Raw genomic sequence first — 18,917 nt, forward strand, 5'->3', positions numbered from 1 at the left:
TTAGAGAAATAGACTGTATCTAAGGAACCATGTATGAATCTATCTATTACCTCTATGTATGTGGGCTGCAGAACAGTGAATCAGGACAGAGTATGAACATCTCAGCCAGATTCAGATTCCAGGTTTTTCTGAGTGTGTTTATCTTACATTTTATCAGTGGTCTTCTGCCCATCATCATTTATCAAAGATATGCGTGTCTTGGCTTCTGCAAAGTCAGATATCTCTGTTGTGACTCTGTATTAATTTTACACTCAGAGTCTGTATTCCTTGGTAGCTGCTTTTCCCTTTTAAAATAAGGTTAGGAGCCTAGAGTTACTTTCTTTTTTCTTTTTAAAACGTAACGATAGCTTTTGCTGCCTCAGCTGAGTGTAAAATTGGAGGAAAAACATCCCAGTCATTATTTGTTAAGATAGTTTATTTAAATGGCAATGTATGTTTTGAAGTTTAAACCTTATTTAAACATTAGGCTGAAAGTAATATCGTACTTGTCAATAGACCTGTTTCTTTCTTTGTAATAATGTTGGGTATAAAGTCAGTTGTTACAGTGACTAAAGTTAATACATATAAATAAGTTAATAATAGAAGTCTTTGTTTTATAGAGCATATTTATGATGTAGATTTTTTTAATAAATAAGTAAAAAAAATGTGGATTTTCAGTAATTAAAACCCAGGATAGAATTTTATGAGACTGACGCGCTGCCCACTGTGCCAAGAGGGCCGCTCAGGATAGAATTTTAAAAGAAAAAATAAGGGGCGCCTGGGTGGCTCAGTCGTTAAGCGTCTGCCTTCGGCTCAGGTCATGATCCCAGGGTCCTGGGATCGAGCTCCGCATCGGGCTCCCTGCTCCGCAGGAAGCCTGCTTCTCCCTCTCCCGCTCCCCCTGCTTGTGTTCCCTCTCTCTGTGTGTCTCTCTGTCAAATAAATAAATAAAATCTTTGGAAAAAAAAAGAAAAAAATAAGCTTTATTTTAAAGGAACAATTTAAAATCATTAGATTTTTAAAAAAATTTTAAATTCAAGTATAATTAACACACAGTGTTATATTAGTTTTAGCTGTACAATATAATAATACAACAATCCTATACATGACTCAGTGCTCATCGCAATAAGTGCACTCTTCATCCCCTTCACCTCTTTCACCCATCCTCCTCCCCTCTCTCAGTTTGTTCTCTGTATTTAAGTCTTTTTTTTGGTCTCTTTTCTTTGATCATTTGTTTTGTTTCTTAAATTCCACATATGAGTGAAATCATATGATATTTGTTCTTCTCTGACTGACTTGTTTCACTTAGCATAAAATCACTAGATTTATTTATTGAATTTATAATTAGATTTGAAGGACACGGGCTTTGTAATATTTTTGATACACTAGAATGAGAATAGACCTTTCAGAGTACTATGTTTTATTCGAGAAAATGAGCAAAATTATATATGATAATAGTAACTTTTAAGCTTAGATGGTCTAATAAAATTTTGCATAAAATGATGTAGTTATACCTTATATCCTTAATTGTATACGTTTTACAAATGAGTGAAATTTGTTTCTGCTAACGTGTGTCTGTTATTTAACAGGTGATGGAAATATATTTGTTTCATTTTTCTTCAAGTTTTTAATTTAAATTCCAGTTAGTTAACATAGTGTCGTGTTAGTTTCAGATGTACAATCTAGTGATTCATCACTTACATACAACACCCAGTGCTCATCACAAGTGCCCTCCTTAATACCCATCACCCATTTAACCCGTCCCCCTGCTCACCTCTCCTCCAGTAACCATCAGTTTGTTTTCTATGGTTAAGAGTCTGTTTTTTGGTTTGCCTCCCCCCGCCCCCACCTCATGTTCATCTGTTTTGTTTTTTAAATTCTGTACACGAGTGAAATCATATGGTATTTGTCTTTCTCTGACTTATTTCACTTAGTATACTTTCTAGCTCCATCCATGTCATTGCAAATGGCAAGATTTCATTCTTTTTGATGGCTGAGTAATATTCCTGTGTGTGTGTGTGTGTGTGTGTGTATCCTTTTTATCCATTCACCAGTCAGTGGACATTTGGGCTCTTTCCAGAATTTGGCTATTGTTGATAATGCTGCTTATAAACATTGGGGTGCATGTAACCCTTTGAATAAGGACCTACATATAAGAATTTAAAAACCTATGATACTGTAGGCTATAAATACAATTTATCTTTTAAAAAGCTTTGTTTCTTGTACATTGACAATATTTGCCAATTTTCTGGAGAAGTATTTTGCAATTTGAGATTTTGCAATAGAAGAATTTTGTTTGTGGAATGTTCTAACTTGGGTGAACTTACAGATTTTCTGTCTGACAAAAAAAACCCCAAATACATAAAACTCTTGAATCAGTTGGCAGAATCAGTATAGAAAGTGGCACATTGTCAAAATTAAGGAAATTTCATATATTCTTGAGATTTTACTATAATTTCTCAATTAAACCATTTATAGTGGAAATAAGAATGAAAATATCTTTAAGCAAAAGAAGAACGACTAGAGTATGTATTCTTAGTTTTTATTCTTGCTTGAAATTATCAGTTTCTTACAGAAAGAAGATGAATTTTTAGTCACCTTAAAATGGTTAAATATGTTTTTGATTTTTAATGATTTTTCTTATTTGATAAACATTGAGTGATGTGAAAATATTGTGTTTTATTAAATTACTAATGCCATAGAAATACTATTTCATCTCCTATGAATGTCATTTAAGAATTTTTTTAATTTTGGGAAGTACATACCATTATTTAAAGAAAATAGTAGTATAATGAACCACCACGTACTTACCTAGTTTCAACAATTATCAATTCATGGACAGACTTTTTCATTTGTACCTTTCCAAAGATCATTTCCAAATGACCGTATATAATTTATCATCTAAACTGAGGTCTTTCGATTTGAACAACTGCCATACTTAATTTAATACTGATCAAGTCTGGTCAACATGTATACTAGAAATGTCCTGCGACAACAGGGAAATGTATCATGGACATTTCTTACCATCCGAACTACCAAGGTTTTTCACACACAAAAACCTTCTTTATCAATATCCAATATCCTTGTAAACTATTTCTACAATTCCTTTTCATGCTGCTTATACTACATTTACTTTGAACCCCATTCATTATTCTCATTTCTTTGCAAGTGCACTGTCACTTTGTTTTCCTGTCTGAACTGGCCTTTACACCATTACCCTCCTGTCCCAGAATGTCTTAATCCTGCATATCTTTCTCGGCTGAGTGTCTGTATTAGTTCTTATGTGAACTATTTCCTGACACTTTTAGCTTAAAACAACCTCGCCTTGGGGTGCCTGGGTGGCTCAGTCGTTAAGTGTGTGCCTTCGGCTCAGGTCATGATCCCAGGTCCTGGGATTGAGCCCTACATTGGGCTCCCTGCTCCGCGGGAAGCCTGCTTCTCCCTCTCACACTCCCTCTGCTGTGTCTCTCTCTGTCAAATAAATAAATAAAATCTTAAAAAAAACAAACAAACAACCTCGCCTTCTTTTAAGTCCCCAAAGATAACAGTTCCCAAAGTCTGTTGGCAGAACACTAGACCTTCAACATGCTGTGGGAATCAGGGTACCTTGGTCACATATACTCAGGAAACGCTGCCTTCTATTGGAAAATGGCAATGGTGACTAGCATTTTAACCTGCTTAAGTTTATTTACTGCATTTGTATATTTCCCATATTTATTTGATTACAAACCTCTTTTATTACTTAACACCCTTTGGGAATACTTTTATAACATGTAATCTTTGCCTCTGTTATTGTACACATTTTCTGTTTACTTGTTCTGTTTCTGCCACTAGTCAGTGATCTTGAGAGCAAAGTTATCTAGCTTGATTTGGATGAAGGAAGTAAGATTCACATGGAAAGTATAATATATCCATTATGTTCTAACTAACTTAAAAATATTACTGATCTTTATTTTTGCTTCTTGTAAGAATAAAACTCAATTTGCTGTAGATGAAAAACATTTATCACAATGATTTTCTGGTTTCAAAGCATCAGCGGTACTTTTCCAAGATGTTTAGTTAGCCAAAATGGTTTAGAATGTAGTGCAACTCTGTTAAAAGTCATCAGATGAGGAAAAAATTATTAATATAGGATCAGTACTGATCTCCAGGAAAAATGATATATAGGTCTGAGCTGGAAATTAATGGTGCTTGGTGGATATTTAAGGAAGTGAATATATGTATGCCTATATGAGTGAAGTTTCTCCTACATGTTGTTTTGGAGTAAATCCAGAAAATCTGAAATTTGACAATTATATGTTTGTAGTCATCAGCTCTTAAGTATCTCTCCAGTATCTGGAGTGTTTCCCCTTTTGGGAATAGGTGCTTCTGTTTTATGAGACTTTAGCAAGTACAAACTATTAGTGAGGTTTGATAAAAATGAATGGGAGAGTGAATCATTATGTCTCTTTCTTAATGCCTTTGTTCTTTCTTTTTTAGTTGATCTCCTTTGGGGCATCTTGTTTGTTTGTTTGTTTGTTTGTTTATTTATTTATTTATTTATTTATTTATTTATTTATTTATTTATTTTATTTGAGAGACAGAGAGAGAGGGAGAGAGAGCACATGAGCAGGGGCAGGGGAAAGAGGGAGAAGCAGACTCCCCGCTGAGCAGGGAGCCCAATGCGGGGGCTCAATGTGGGGCTCCATCCCAGGACCCTGAGATCATGGCCTGAGCCGAAGGCAGACGCTTAATCGACTGAGCCACCCAGGCGCCCCCTTTGGGACATCTTTGTCATGTAGTCCTAAATGCTTCCCTCTGCATTGCTGAACCTACTGAATAGTTGAAATAAGTGTTATTAAAGTATTAAGCTCTCTTGTATTCTGTGAATTGTTCATGATAAGAAGAAGAGATCTGGAAGGATGCTTTATGAGTGTCACTCAGGTGCTTTATAAGTGTCATACAGTTTTATTAGTAAGTCCTGGTCAAGTGGCATGAGGTCCCCAGAAGTGAATTTTTAGTAATTCCTGATCCATTAGGATTATCTCCTCTTCTTTCAGTATAGTATTTATAAAACGGCTCTCATGATTTGGGGAGGCCATAACATTTATTTAGTGTGTATTTCATTAAATCTGAAATGTATGTTACTTAAAATGTTGAAAAATGGGGTAGTATAAAAGTACAACTATCATTTCTGGGGATAAAAGATGGAAATAAGTGTGCTAAACTGTGTATTAGAACCCAGAGATGTCTTTTGAGGACAAATGTTTAGTATAGTTGTCAGAAGGCAGGGTAGTTCGTAGCCTTGGGAGAAGAGGGCTGGAAAGGTATATGAGAGAAGGCTTTTGGGATTCTATAACGTCCTGGGGTTTTGTTTGTTTGTTTGTTTTCGGTACTGCTTATGTATGTATATGTTCACTTTGTTGTTGTGGGTGCTTCTGGATGTCTATTATACTTGAATATATAGTTTACATAAAAACAGAGTTGAGAAAGCCTCAACAGCAATAACAACAACACAAGTTTGTGATTTCTCTCCTCATGTTCTTGTAGCATTCTACAACAGCTCTTCCCAACCCCTTTATCTCTGAATACCCCAACCTATAGTGGGGTACTTCTGTTAAGAAGTATCTCATTGTTAGTTACATATTATTTTACTTGACTGGAAAACCCTAGAGATTGGATTTATGTGAGTGACATAGGCTTGGTAAGATTGATGATATTTGGCAAATATTTGTATGAAGGAATTTAGCTTTCTGTCTCTGAGATACAGCTTCACCTAAAGTGATTTATATCAACACATTGAACAAAATTGCGCGTAGCCTAATATTTAAGATCAAGGAGCAAATGAGCCATTTCCTAACTTGAAAGAAGCTTCTTTTTCTTTAATTACAGCATCTCCCCCCGCCCCCCACTTCCTTTACACAGACTGAAACTTTTAGCAGGTGGAACGAGTCATGTTTCTATGTGTTTCTCTGAATTTGGGCTAGCCCATGTGTATAAGCCAGTTTGCCTGGGGCACTAAAAAGATGTTGCAGAGGCAGTAGGCATACTGAGAATAGCATTTGTTGTAGCCCATTTGCCTGTGCCACATAGTTTTTCTCCAGTGATTGGTGCCTGGTTCTTGAAGAATTAGGACCAGAGCCCACACAGAATGACAAATTCTCCACTTAATGAAGATATTGTTTTGATGGTGCAGGCATTTGATTTCTAATGTAGTTTGAAAAGCTCTTTTGTAATACAATTGTGAGTGCCTCAGTTATGTATGAATACAATGATGGGGCTGTAAAATAAGTAGAGACAGCTGTGTCCATCAGAGAAAGCATCATGGGAATTTGTGCCAAAGGGTGGAAGGATCAGGTAAAGAGAGCTGACAGAGAACTGGAAAGGGAACGCAGCCAGTATGAGAAAGGAGACACCTTTGTATTTGCCTGTGTAGAAACGGTGGCCTTGAGCAGCTGTCTGATGTGGAAATTCAAAACCCATGTATGATGGAGAAAACAAAAGACAAACACCGATAGATGTCATTAGCAGTCATTTCCAGTGTGCTTAAATTGAAAGTTAGATATGAAGTCTCTGGAGAGACCAAAGGATTAGGCAGTGAGTAACTCTTTCCAGTGGCCTGTTTTTAACTTCAAAAAGGAAAATTCCTTACCATCCTAATGCTATTTCTTAGTGTTATTATGTGTGTTCTTCATTTACGTTAATGATTGATAACAATTACAAGAAAGTAATTTAAAGGATCTTAAAAATGCAAAATTATTTTTAGTTTTGGAAAGAGGAGGTTTCCTTTTAAAATGTTTAGAAGCAAATATGTAATATTTATTAGGAGAGATTGGCAGGTTAATGTGAGATCTGAGCCCAGTTCAAGTTAAAGTCAAATCTATCCCTGTTCTTTTGGGTTCCCATCTGTATATTGCCACGATATTTCATGGCCTGGGCAGGTGCCTGGTACGTAGTGGACAATCAGTGAATATATGTGCAGTGAAATCACTTGTAATTTTCCTATCCTCACCACATAATAACCTACCCACTGAACCTCACACTGGCTGTACTCTTAAATTCATATGTTTGGGGCACCTTCGTGGCTCAGTCGGTTAAGTGTCCGACTCTTGATTTCAGCTTAGTTCATGATCTCAGGGTCATGAGATTGAGCCCTGCATTGGGCTCTGTGCCCAGTGGGGAGTCTGCTTGAGATGCTCTCTCTCCCTTTGCCCCTCCCCCATGCACTCTCTCTTTCTCAAATAAATAAATCTTTAAAAAAATTCATGATATGTTTATGTATATGAAAAATAAAGCAAAAATAAATCAGAAAGCTCATGGAACTTTAAGAGGATCATTAATCAGTTATAAGATAGTCAAATAAATCCCTGAAGTGATGTTTAATATTTTATGTGCTTATATGTCTTTCTGGAGAGAGTGTTCATAGTTTTTTTCTGGACTTCATAGAATATGTGGTCTTTTGTGACTGGTATCTTTTACTGAACATAGATAATCATAGTTCATCTATGTTGTAGAATCTATCAGTTCTTCTTTATTTTATTTATTTATTTATTTTTAAGATTTTATTTATTTTTTGACAGAGAGAGAGACAGTGAGAGAGGGAACCAAGCAGGGGGAGTGGGAGAGGGAGAAGCAGGCTTCCCGCCAAGCAGGGAGCCCGATGCAGGGCTCGATCCCAGGACCCCGGGATTATGACTTGAGCCTAAGGCAGATGCTTAACGACTGAGCCACCCAGGCACCCCTATCAGTTCTTCTTTTAAAAAAATTTTTTTAGGGGCTCCTGGGTGGCTTAGTTGGTTGAGCATCTGACTCTTGGTTTCGGCTCAGGTCATGATCTCAGGGGGTGAGATTGAGCCTTGTATCGGGCTCCATGCTCAATGGAAAGTCTGCTTCTCTCCCTCTTCCATTGCCCCCTGCCCAACTCTCTCTCTCTTTAAAATAAACAAATCTTAAAAAAATTTTTTTAAAGACTTATTTTTTTAGAGCAGTTTTAAGCACTCAGCAAAATTGAACAGAAGATACAGAGATTTCACCATCCCCACACGTGCATAGCCTCCCCCATTTTCAGTGTTACTCACCAGAGTGGTACATTTGCTACAATGACACATCATTATCAACCAGACTTCATAGTTTACCTTAGGGTTCAGTCTTGGTTTTATACCTTCTGTGGGTTTTGATAAATATATGATGGCATATATCCATCACTGTATTATCTGTATTACAGAGTATTTTCACTGCCCTAAAAATCCCGCTGCTCTGCCTGTTCATCTCTGCCCTCCCCATTCCCCCAGCATCCACTGATCTTTTTGTTATCTGCATGGTTTTGCATTTCCTAGGCTGTCATACAGTTGGAATCATATAGTATGTAGCCTTCTCAGATTGACTTCTATTTAGTAATATGATTCAAGTTTCTGCCATGTTGCTACCTGACTTCAAGATTTACTACTATCAGACTACAGTAATCAAGACAATGTGGTACTGGCAAAAGAATATACAATTAGATCAGTGGAACAGAATAGAGAGCCCAGAAATAGATCTTTGACAAAGGAGCAAAGGTAGTCTCTTCAACAAATGGTACTGGAACAACTGTACATTCCCGTGTGGAAAACTGAAGCTAGACACAGACTATACATCCTTTGCAAAAATTAGCTAAAAGTGGATCACAGACCTAAATGTAATACACAAAAGTATAAAATTTGTAGAGGATAACATAGGGAACACCTGAATGACCTTGTGTATAGTGATGGCTTTTTAGATACAACACCAAAGGCACAATTCATGAAAGAAATAATTGATAAGGTGGAATTCATTAAAATTAAAAACTTATGCTCTGCAAAAGACACTATCAAAAGAATGAGAGGACAAGCCACAGACTAGGAGAAAGTCTTCATAAAGGACACATCCAATAAAGGACTGTTATTCAAAATATACAGAGAATGCTTAAAACTCAAGAAGAAGAAAAGAAACCGCCCAATTAAAAAATGTGCCAAAAATCCTAATAGCTCACCAAAGAAGATAATACAGATGGCAAATAAGCATATGAGCAGATGCTCCACATCATATGTTATCAGAGAAATTCAAATTAAAACACTGAGATACCACCACATGCCCATGAGACTGGCCAAAATGTAGAACACTGACAACACCAAATGCTGACAAAGATGTGGAGCAACAGGAACTCCCATACATTACTGGTGGGAATGCAAAATGATACAGCCATTTCGGAGGACAGTTCAGCAGTTTCTTACAAAACTAGACATACTCTTATCATACAATCTAGCAATCACACTCTTTGGTATTTACCCAAAGGAATTTTAAATGGTTGTCCACTTAAAAACTTGTACCCAGTTGTTTATTGCAGCTTTATTCACATTGCAATCAAGATGTCCAGCAGTGGGTGAATGGTTAAATAAACTATGGTATATCCAGACAATGGAACATTATTCTTCATTTCTTTTTATTGCTGAATAATATTTAATTGTATGGGTAATACCACATTTATCTATTCATCAGGGGATGGGTGTTTAGTTTGTTTCCACTTTTGGGCTATTATGAATAATGCTTTCACGAATGAAAGTTTTTTTGTGGGGACATATGCAGTTGACCCTTGAACAACGTGGGGGTTAGGGGTGCCAAATGCATGCATGGTCAAAAATTTGCATATAACTTTTGACTTTCCGAAAACTTAGCCTGCGGTTAACCAGAAACCTTATCAATAACATAAACAGTCAATTAATACATGTTTTGTATGACATATATATTATATACTATGTTCATAAAATTAAGTTAGAGAAAATAAAATGTTAGTATGAAAATCATAAGGAAGAGAAGATATATCTACAGTACTGTTTTATAAAAAACCCATGTATAAGTGGACATGTGTAGTTCTAACTCATGTTGTTCAAGGGTCAACTGTATTTTCAGTTCTCCTGGGTATAAGTATTTGTGTGGACATATGTTTTCATTTCTCTTGAGTATGCACTTAGGAGTTGAATTGCTGAGTCATATGGTAATTCTATTGTTAACTATTTGAAGAGCTGCCAGGCAGAGTGACTGCATTTTACATTCCCACCTGCAGTGTATGAAAGTTCCAATTTCTCCACATTCCCACTGTTGATTGTTACGACCTTTCTTTGACTATAGCCATCCTATTGATGTCTCATGAAATGGTATCTGATTATACCTTTGCTTTGCATTTCCCTGATGGCTAATGATACTGAGCATGTTTTCACGTGTTCATTCACTAGCATATATCTTCTTTGTTAAAATTTATGAGTTATTTGTGTTTTCTTTTTTGAGTTGTAATAGTTCTGTTTATATTTTGGATACAAGTCAGTTATCAGACATATGTTTTATAAAACTCCATTCTGTTTTTTTCTTTCTTAGTTATGTCCTTTGAAGCACAAACGTGTTAGTTTTACAAAGTCCAATTTATCTATTTTCTTTTTTTTTAAAGATTTTATTTATTTGAGAGAGAAAGAGAGAGAGAGAGAGAGCAGGAATGGGGGGGAGGGGCAGAGGGAGAGGGAGAAGCAGACTCGCCTCTGAGCAGGGAGCCCCAAGCAGGGCTCGATCCCAGGACTTTGGGATCATGACCTGAGCTGAAGGCAGCCACTTAACCCACTGAGCCATCGAGGTGCCCCTATCTATTTTTTCTTTTATCACTTACACTTTTGGTGTCATATCTAAGGAAGCATTGCTTAATCTCAGGGTATGAAGATTTACCACTATGTTTTGTTCCAAGAGGTTAGTACTTTAACATTTTTTGATAGTTTTATTTATTTATTTATTTTTAATACAAATACAATGTGCACATAAGCTGTCTGTCCATTTTCTTGGCTGCGCAGCATGGCATTGGGATTGGTGACTCTGATGGCCAGCTGGGCTGCTCTTTCCCTGGGGCTTTGTAGTTCTTGGAGGAGACGTTGTGAACAATCTCTGCACAGTAAGGTTTGTTGCACTTGACATTGTGGACTAGGAACTTCAGAAGACACTGGGGCAGCATGTACTTTGTTTTCCTGTTGCTTGCATTATCATTGTTGGGCATCAAGATCTGGCCCTTGAATCTTCTGTGCACCCTGTTGTCAGTGCCTCTGGGTTTCCACCAGTTGAGTTTAATTTTGACATATTGGTCTGACTGGTGCCGATGAACTGCTTGGTCCTCTTTTTAACGATAATTGGGCTTCCCCAGAGGTCTGAAGGTGGCCATGTTGCCAAGTAGAAAATGGCTGCCACCTCTGCAGGTGGTGCTGGGGAAGAGAGCAGGACTTTTAACTTTTTCATTTAAGTCTGATTTCATTTCAAGTTAATTTTTGTATGCAGTGTGAGGTCAGGGTTATATTCTTTAGCATATGGATATGCAGTTGACCCATCATCATTTGTTGACAAGACTATTCTTTCTTCATTGTCTTGTCTTGCTACCCTTTTTGAGAGTCAGATGACCATAAATATAGACATCTGTTTTTTCAAAACAGTCTGAAACCTTTTGAATCATCTTTACCAAGAAAAATTAGGCAGAGTATTACAGAGAGTAGTTGAATCCTTTGTTTTTCAAAATAGGGTAGGTCACCTCCCCGCTAGGGACCAACATTAAGGGAGGATGCCATCAAAAATTGCATCAGTCTCTTGTGCCTTTTAAAATGTTTCTGTGGTAAGGGAGGAATCTTCCTTGAGTGTGCCATTCTTGGATCTTACCTGTATTTAAATTTGGAAATCTCAGGGGTTTTTTTGTTCTGTTTTGTTTTTTAATATCCACCTCTCTTACTTTGTTCACAAACATTGTAAACATGTTAGAATTAAGTCCTAGTATTATAGGGATTTGGGTTTTTTCCCCCCTCCTTGTTTTCAAAGTTTAGCTGGAGGCAATGGTTAATTTTTAAAGGAGTCATGCTTATAAAGTTGGGATAGTGCTGAGTGGCTGATGGTCTGCTGATTCCAGCTGTAAAATGTTTTTTGGAGAGCAGAAAAACAATTTGCTTTCATTCCAATACACTATAATTCTTGAGGTCCACTGAGTTTCGAAAAACATAGACTCAAAAAGTGAAATGAATTGTGAACTACATTTTTCCTTAGTATCTTCTAGTATTATCTTCTAGTATTTGGAATGGAGAATATACTTATTAAGATCTATTGAGATGAGATGAATACCAGAATTGATTGAGAGATTATATTGACTTTAAAGTTTAGGAGATTAGTTACCTCTAATGTAATGCTGCAGTTCACAAGTATTTATTTCTGTTTTTCATTTGGTTCTTTTTTTCATGACATTTTAAAAGGGGGAAATTTTCCAAAAAAATATTTAAAGGGCGAAGTTTTCTTATAGGCCATATTTATATGCATTTCTCCAGCTCTGAAAATATCTATGGAATATTTGTATGAATTAGGTTACTCAGTGAGAGTGTAATAATAAAATCTATGTAAATACTGTACAGCATATGTTGGAGTGTATTGTCTTTGCACTATTTAAGTGTGCCTTTATCCTTTGTATGTGTCCATAATATGTGTCCATAATGTGCATCAGTGGGTATAGTAATATTGAAGTTACCTAGAGGTCAGTTTTCCCCAAAACCCAAAACATCCCAAACAGAACCCTTTAAACCCTGAAATAAACAAAAAGGTTTTTTTTTTTTAAAAAATGAGTAAAAAATTAGAAAGCTCATACCTTGTATTTCATATGACATACGGACTTTTTCTTAGGGCCATTATCTTCTTTAGAAGTTCTTTATCTTCTTTAAAAAGGAAGACTTGGGGCACCTGGGTGGCTTAGTTGGTTAAGCGTCTGCCTTCGGCTCAGGTCATGGTCCCAGGGTCCTGGGATCGAGCCCCGCATCGGACTCCCTGCTCGTCAGGAAGCCTGCTTCTCCCTCTCTCACTCCCCCTGCTTGTGTTCCCTCTCTCGCTTTGTCTCTCTCTGTCAAATAAATAAATAAATAAATAAGATCTTTAAAAAAAAAAAGGAAAACTCAGAATAGATGGCGATTGAAGGAGCTCAAATGAAAACTGTGTGGGTGTTATGCACAACTGATGAATCATTGAACATTATATCAAAACTAATGATGGACTACATGTTGGCTAATTGAATTTAAATTAAAAAATGCTGTAAGGAAAAAAACAGTTGCATTTCTCTATGGTATTATCTTAAAAAATAAAATTAAAATGTAGGAAAGCCATAAAAAAAAAAAAAAGAAAGAAAACTACCGTGTGAGGGACGCAGTAGCAGTGTGTGCTTCTTTAGTACCCGTGAACACCATGACACTAGCATTTTAGGATGCCAGACATTGCTACACACAAGGCTTTCTGAATCAGAAAACATGTGATACATGGCTTTTTATTTATTTTTTTTAAGATTTCATTTATTTATTTGAGAGAGAGAGAAGGAGCAGTGGGGAGGGACGAAGGGAGAGGGAGAGAGAAGCAGACTCCCCACTGAGCAGGGAGCCTGATGCGGGGCTCGATCCCAGGACCCTGAGATCACGACCTGAGCTGAAGGCAGAAGCTTAACCGTCTGAGCCACCCAGGTGACCCAACATGGGATACAAGTTTAAGAAAGATACCTATTTTTTTTAAAAAGATTCCCATTTTTTAAAAAATAATTTAAAGTGAAAGATCTGACTTTTAGGTCAGCACACTATTTGAGTATTTGAAAAGTTTTTTTATGTAGATGACTTTTTTGCCAGGGTCATATAAACATGCTTTCATTTAGGTGCAAATTTGTTCGAATATATTTATTAAGCTGTGTTCAGGTATTATTCTAGGCAGTGGAGATTCAGCAGTGAACACAACAAATTCTTACATACCCTTTAATCAAGTGGGAGGAAGACCAAATAAATTTAAAAATAATATATCACAGAACATATAAATTATTTTTGTTATTGAAAGTAAATCTTAAAGTAGTTCATTATTGTTCTTTTTCTCATTATTAAGTATGCTTTTGCATAAAACATGATCATATATTGGTAACTCTATACCTCTTAGGATCAGTAACATAGACTGGGACTTTCTGCTGTGTAGGGAATTGTCAGGTGTGCAGTTTACAATTCAGGTCATGCTATTTTTTTGCTATTATGCTCATATGATTCATGTAATTTGTCTATTTTGCTACAGGAAGAAAATATTATTGTATGGAATCTTGTCTGTCTCATGATTGTATAAACTTAGATTCCAAATTGGGACATAAACTGTGAACTAGATCAGTTTGATCCTCTAGTGTACCTTTTAGACGAAATACTTCAGTTTGATCCTCTAGTGTACCTTTTAGAAGAAAACATTTGTAAAAATATTAACCAGATACTTGTGGAATGATAAACCAGTTCTTTACGTTAGGCTTTTTATGTTGTCTGATTCTGTAGTTGCCTTTGAGTAGTCCCTCTAAAGCTTTGTGAGACAGTGGAATATTATTTTGTGTAGTTGACAGATGAGGGCATTAGACTCAGAGACCTTATTGGCTTTGCCAGGAGGGGAGGGGAGAGGCTCTAGGATGACAGACATCACTTGACTGAATCGTGTTGTGCCTTGGTTAGTAGAGTTCAGGAAGATTGTATTGGAGTTTCCATGCATCGAAGGTGTTCACTGTCATGACTGATTTATTCTTCTTGAAAGGAGAGAACCACAAAACAATCCTTCCTACTAGCTTGTTATTGGCTGGACTGAAATGAAAACAAGAAGAATGAAATTGAGTGCTTAATGTAAATACATAGGAGTATGTACATTAGTTTTCCATCATCTTTCTATGGAGGCACTCTGTGAATTACTTTGCTTCATTGGTGCCTTACTTCAGTACTTGTTTTTCTCTTCCCACCAGTGTATCATTTCCTTTTAGATGTATGTCTTTGTTATCTTTTGCCTTTAAATTCCTGAACCAATTGTATCCTTTCTCTTTCCTCTCAATACTATCGCTTGACTTATAAACTTTGTTTCCTTTTAGCTTCTCTTTCTTGTTCTACGAATAACTGTATAAAATACCCAATTTTTGCTAAAAGTTATTACCGGTTCTTCCCAGATTTGTTTCTTATTGGAACAGCATCAAACCAAAAGGAAACTGTAGAGGAGAAAAAAAAGACCTTCACTTAGCTATTAAAATAATGACTGGTTTTATGGGAATTTTATGTGAGACTTGAAAAAATAAAACCATTTGGCTGTTTTGTTTTTATGGCATCAAAATATGATGCACCAACAGAAAATTTATTAAATATCTCAATATTGCCATTTCAAATTTTTCAGGCTGCTATCCTTGTCCAGGGCCCAACATGAATCCTATTGCTCTTGGGAGCCGATGGCTTGCTTATGCAGAAAACAAGGTAAGGCATGGCTCATGTTTGGATTATTTGTAATGGAGCAAGTGTTGAAGAATTTTCCAAAGGTGATTACCAACCAATAATGAATATTTAACTTACTAGTTTATTTTCTTTGGTTTGGTTTTGATTTTATTTATTTTTATTAAAGATTTTATTTATTTATTTGACAGAGAGAGACAGCGGGAGAGGGAACACAAGCAGGTGGAGTGTGAGAGGGAGAAGCAGGCTTCCCGCTGAGCAGAGAGCCCGATACGGGGCTCGATCCCAGGACTCTGGGATCATAACCTGAGCTGAAGGCAGACGCTTAACGACTGAGCCACTCAGGTGCTCCTGGTTTTGATTTTAATTGGGCACCCAGTAATTATCCTATCTCCCTTATTGCTTAGGATCAGTATTTGGGCTCAACCTTAATTTTCTAAGCTTAGATTTATAGAGAGAGCTTTATTCCATTAATCTTAGGCACAGCATTGATATTACCTTAGTAGTTTCTGTGGAGCTAGAAATCAGAAGGCAGGAATGACTTTTGTTTTTATTGGTAGATTGGGAACCGAGCCATAGAATAATTTAATTGACTTTATGTGTCTGCAGCTAAATCTAAACAAGGGTTCAGCCATTTGTCTTAGTAATTAAATCACAGGTGATCACATTTTGTTGAGTTTTCTGGTTACTTATCAATTTCATTTGTCTATTAAGGTTATAATAGTAAATGAAGATATTATATTTATACATTGAAGAGTTTTTTTTATGTCCAATTTAAAGCCAAAGACAAATTTGAATTTTCAGAAAGAAAAAATGAAATCTTTTTCATGCCATGTTGTACTCTGCATGTGAATATAGAATGAAATCTAAAAAATATTAGACTTCAGAGAAGATTATTGTTTTTTGTTTCATTTTAGCTTCCTTATGTAGCTATTATATATTAAGAATAATAGGAAATAATATTTATTGAAGAGTTCTTGACACAAGTCTCAATATGGCAAGTACAATAATTATTTGGAAAAACCACAGAGCATGTAAATCTTTAGTCTCTGGAATTCACAAAATCAAGAAACTACTGAAGGAAGTTATTTTTGTTGATGAATTCCTTGATACTTTTTCTGAAATTCTGTTTGCTACAGATAGGTATTTTGCATCTTACTGAATGCCGTATTTATGCTCCATTCTGTTCTTTCTCTTGATTTTCTGTATATCTCATAAAAATAGCTCTTTTCAAATTACTCTTTTCAAACAAGACAAGGGGCATACAATTCAATGTGGTGACGTAATGGTGTCTTCTAATGTTTTTATCTGTAATATGTTTCCTTGAGTGCTGGAGACATCCAAAAAGAAGATGTGTAAATTGTCCTTTGGCTCTTGTAGATGTATTCTCACATGTGGGAAACTACCCCTTTAGAATTGTAGGTGTGATGCAAATAGTTATATATTGTTTTCTAGCAGAAAGAACTCCCTTCATAGATGCATACCTGGGTGTGTGCCAGTTGTCTTGCCTTTGTTGAGATAAGTGTCAGTAATATCTAGCATTACATACAGAGACCAGAAAGTGTAATGGCGTTCTCAAGGAGTTTGCTAATCAGATTACTGTACCATCCTTTGAAAGAAATATTTTCAGATAAATGTCTTTCCATAGTATTTACATAAATGCTAGTATTTATTAACAGTTTCTGATTGCTTTGGTAACAGTTTCTGATTGTTTTGGTTTTTGGGCTGAGTGTGGAATTGCAAAATTTAATTGAATTTTGGAGTAACAATCTCTTTCAATGAAAATGTCTTTGACTAAAATTTTAAGCGAGAGGCCATATATACTGATTGTGTTTTTTAATTAATTTTTAAAATTTAAATTCAATTAATTAACATATAATGTATTATTAGTTTTAGAGGTAGAGTTCAGTGATTCATCAGTTGTATATAATACCCAGTGCTCATTACATCAAGTACCCTCCTTAATGTCCATCACCCAGTTACCCCATCCCCACATGCCCCTCCCCTCCAGCAATCCTCAGTTTGTTTCCTATGATTAAGAGTCTCTTACGGTTTGTCTCCCTTTCTGATTTCATCTTGTTTTATTTTTTCCTCTCTTCCCCTATGATCCTCTGTTTTATTTCTTAAATTTCACAAATGAGTGAGGTCATATGATAATTGTCTTTCTCTGATTGACTTATTTCGCTTAGCATAATACCCTCTAGTTCTATCCATGTCGTTGCAAATGGCAAGATTTCATTTTTTTTAATGGTTGAGTACTATTCCGTGGTGTGCACCACATCCTTATCCATTCATCTGTTGATGGACATCTGGGTTCTTTCCATAGTTTGGTTATTGTGGACATTGCTGCTGTAAACATTGGGGTGCAGGTACCCCTTCGGATCACTACATTTGTATCTTTGGGGTAAATATCCAGTAGTGCAATTGCTGGGTCATAGGGTAGCTCTATTTTTAAGGGGTTTGTTTTTCAGTGCCTCTCTTTAGATGTACTTTTAACTAGGAAAGGTTACAGAAAAGTTCTAAGAATAAATACAGTACAAATAACACAAAGCACACTCATGAACCTTTTACTCAAATTGACCTCCTATTAATTATTTCAGAGTAAGTTGCATATATCACATTACCCCTAAATACTTAAGTTATCAGCCAATTTAATCTTCAAAAAATACTTTTATCTAATTTACCAACCGTATTCCAATTTTATCAGTTAACCCTATCATATCATTTGTAGAAATTTTTTTTTTTTTTGTAGTGCAGGATCCAGTCTAGGATCAGGTATTATGTTTTGTTGGGATGTCCCCTTAGATTCTTTTAATATGGAAGATTTCAGTCTTTCTTTGTCTTTTGCATCATCAATGATTTTGCAGAATACAGCCCCCTACCACTACCCTTTACCTCTCCCCCCTTTTTTTAATAGAATGATTTTTAGTTTGATTTTTTTTTATGTTTTCTCTTGATTATATTCAGGTTATATATTTTTGGCTAGAATACTACAAGAATATTGTTATATATATGTATTTCTCGTAGTATAATAGATGGAAGCACATGATATATATTTGTCCTTTATTGGTGATACTGATTTTGTCCAGTTTCTGAAGTGAATAATCCCTATTTTTTCCCTTGTAACTAATAGGTAGTTTGGAAAGACCATGAATATATCCTGCTTTTCATCAAAATTTTAGCCTAATTTTAGCATCCGTTGATGATTCTTACCTGAGCTAATCTTTACTATGAGGATTGCAAAATAATGGTTTTCACCTTCACTCTCCGCATAACCAGTAGGCACTTGACTTTCTGTTGTAATCAAGAACTTTCCTTTCTCTGTCTTTCTGTGTTTGTATTTTCCATGGACTCATGGGTTCCTATTTCTTAATGGTTTGTAATGTTTTTGTCCTTAATTATTGTGGCTTTCAAACTGTCCCACAGTTGACCAAGGAGAGCCCTTTAGGCTGGTTCTTGTAACAGTGACATGCCTTCATCAATTTTTTACTTAAACTTTTTTTCTATTTCCTTATTTGCTATCGTAAGTTCAGGTTCATCTAGTGTCTGTCCTGTCTCAGCCCTGGAATCTGCTACTTCTGATTCCCCTGTTCTTTTAACGGGCCATGGCTTTAGATACTAAGCTTTGCCCAGTAGGTGTGCTCATTGTTATGGGGGTGTTTTTGCTTCTAGACACTTTCAGTGGAC

At 36.0% G+C, this 18,917-nt stretch overlaps 1 protein-coding gene across 9 annotated transcripts in view; it reads left to right on the plus strand.

The window, feature by feature from the left end:
• The window catches only part of BCAS3 (BCAS3 microtubule associated cell migration factor), a 599,947-nt gene that overhangs the window by 135,371 nt on the left and 445,659 nt on the right, over nt 1–18,917 (plus strand). For all 9 annotated transcript variants that reach the window (XM_054510917.2, XM_054510920.2, XM_054510919.2 and 6 more), the window contains one exon: nt 15,178–15,254. In XM_054510917.2, coding sequence (XP_054366892.1) covers nt 15,178–15,254 — 77 coding nt within the window. The remainder of the gene's footprint in view (nt 1–15,177; nt 15,255–18,917) is intronic.

The sequence above is a fragment of the Mirounga angustirostris genome, unplaced genomic scaffold (assembly GCF_029215605.1).
Source record: "Mirounga angustirostris isolate CCGP_5_RB_7025 unplaced genomic scaffold, mMirAng1.0.hap1 SCAF_17, whole genome shotgun sequence".
NCBI lineage: Eukaryota > Metazoa > Chordata > Mammalia > Carnivora > Phocidae > Mirounga > Mirounga angustirostris.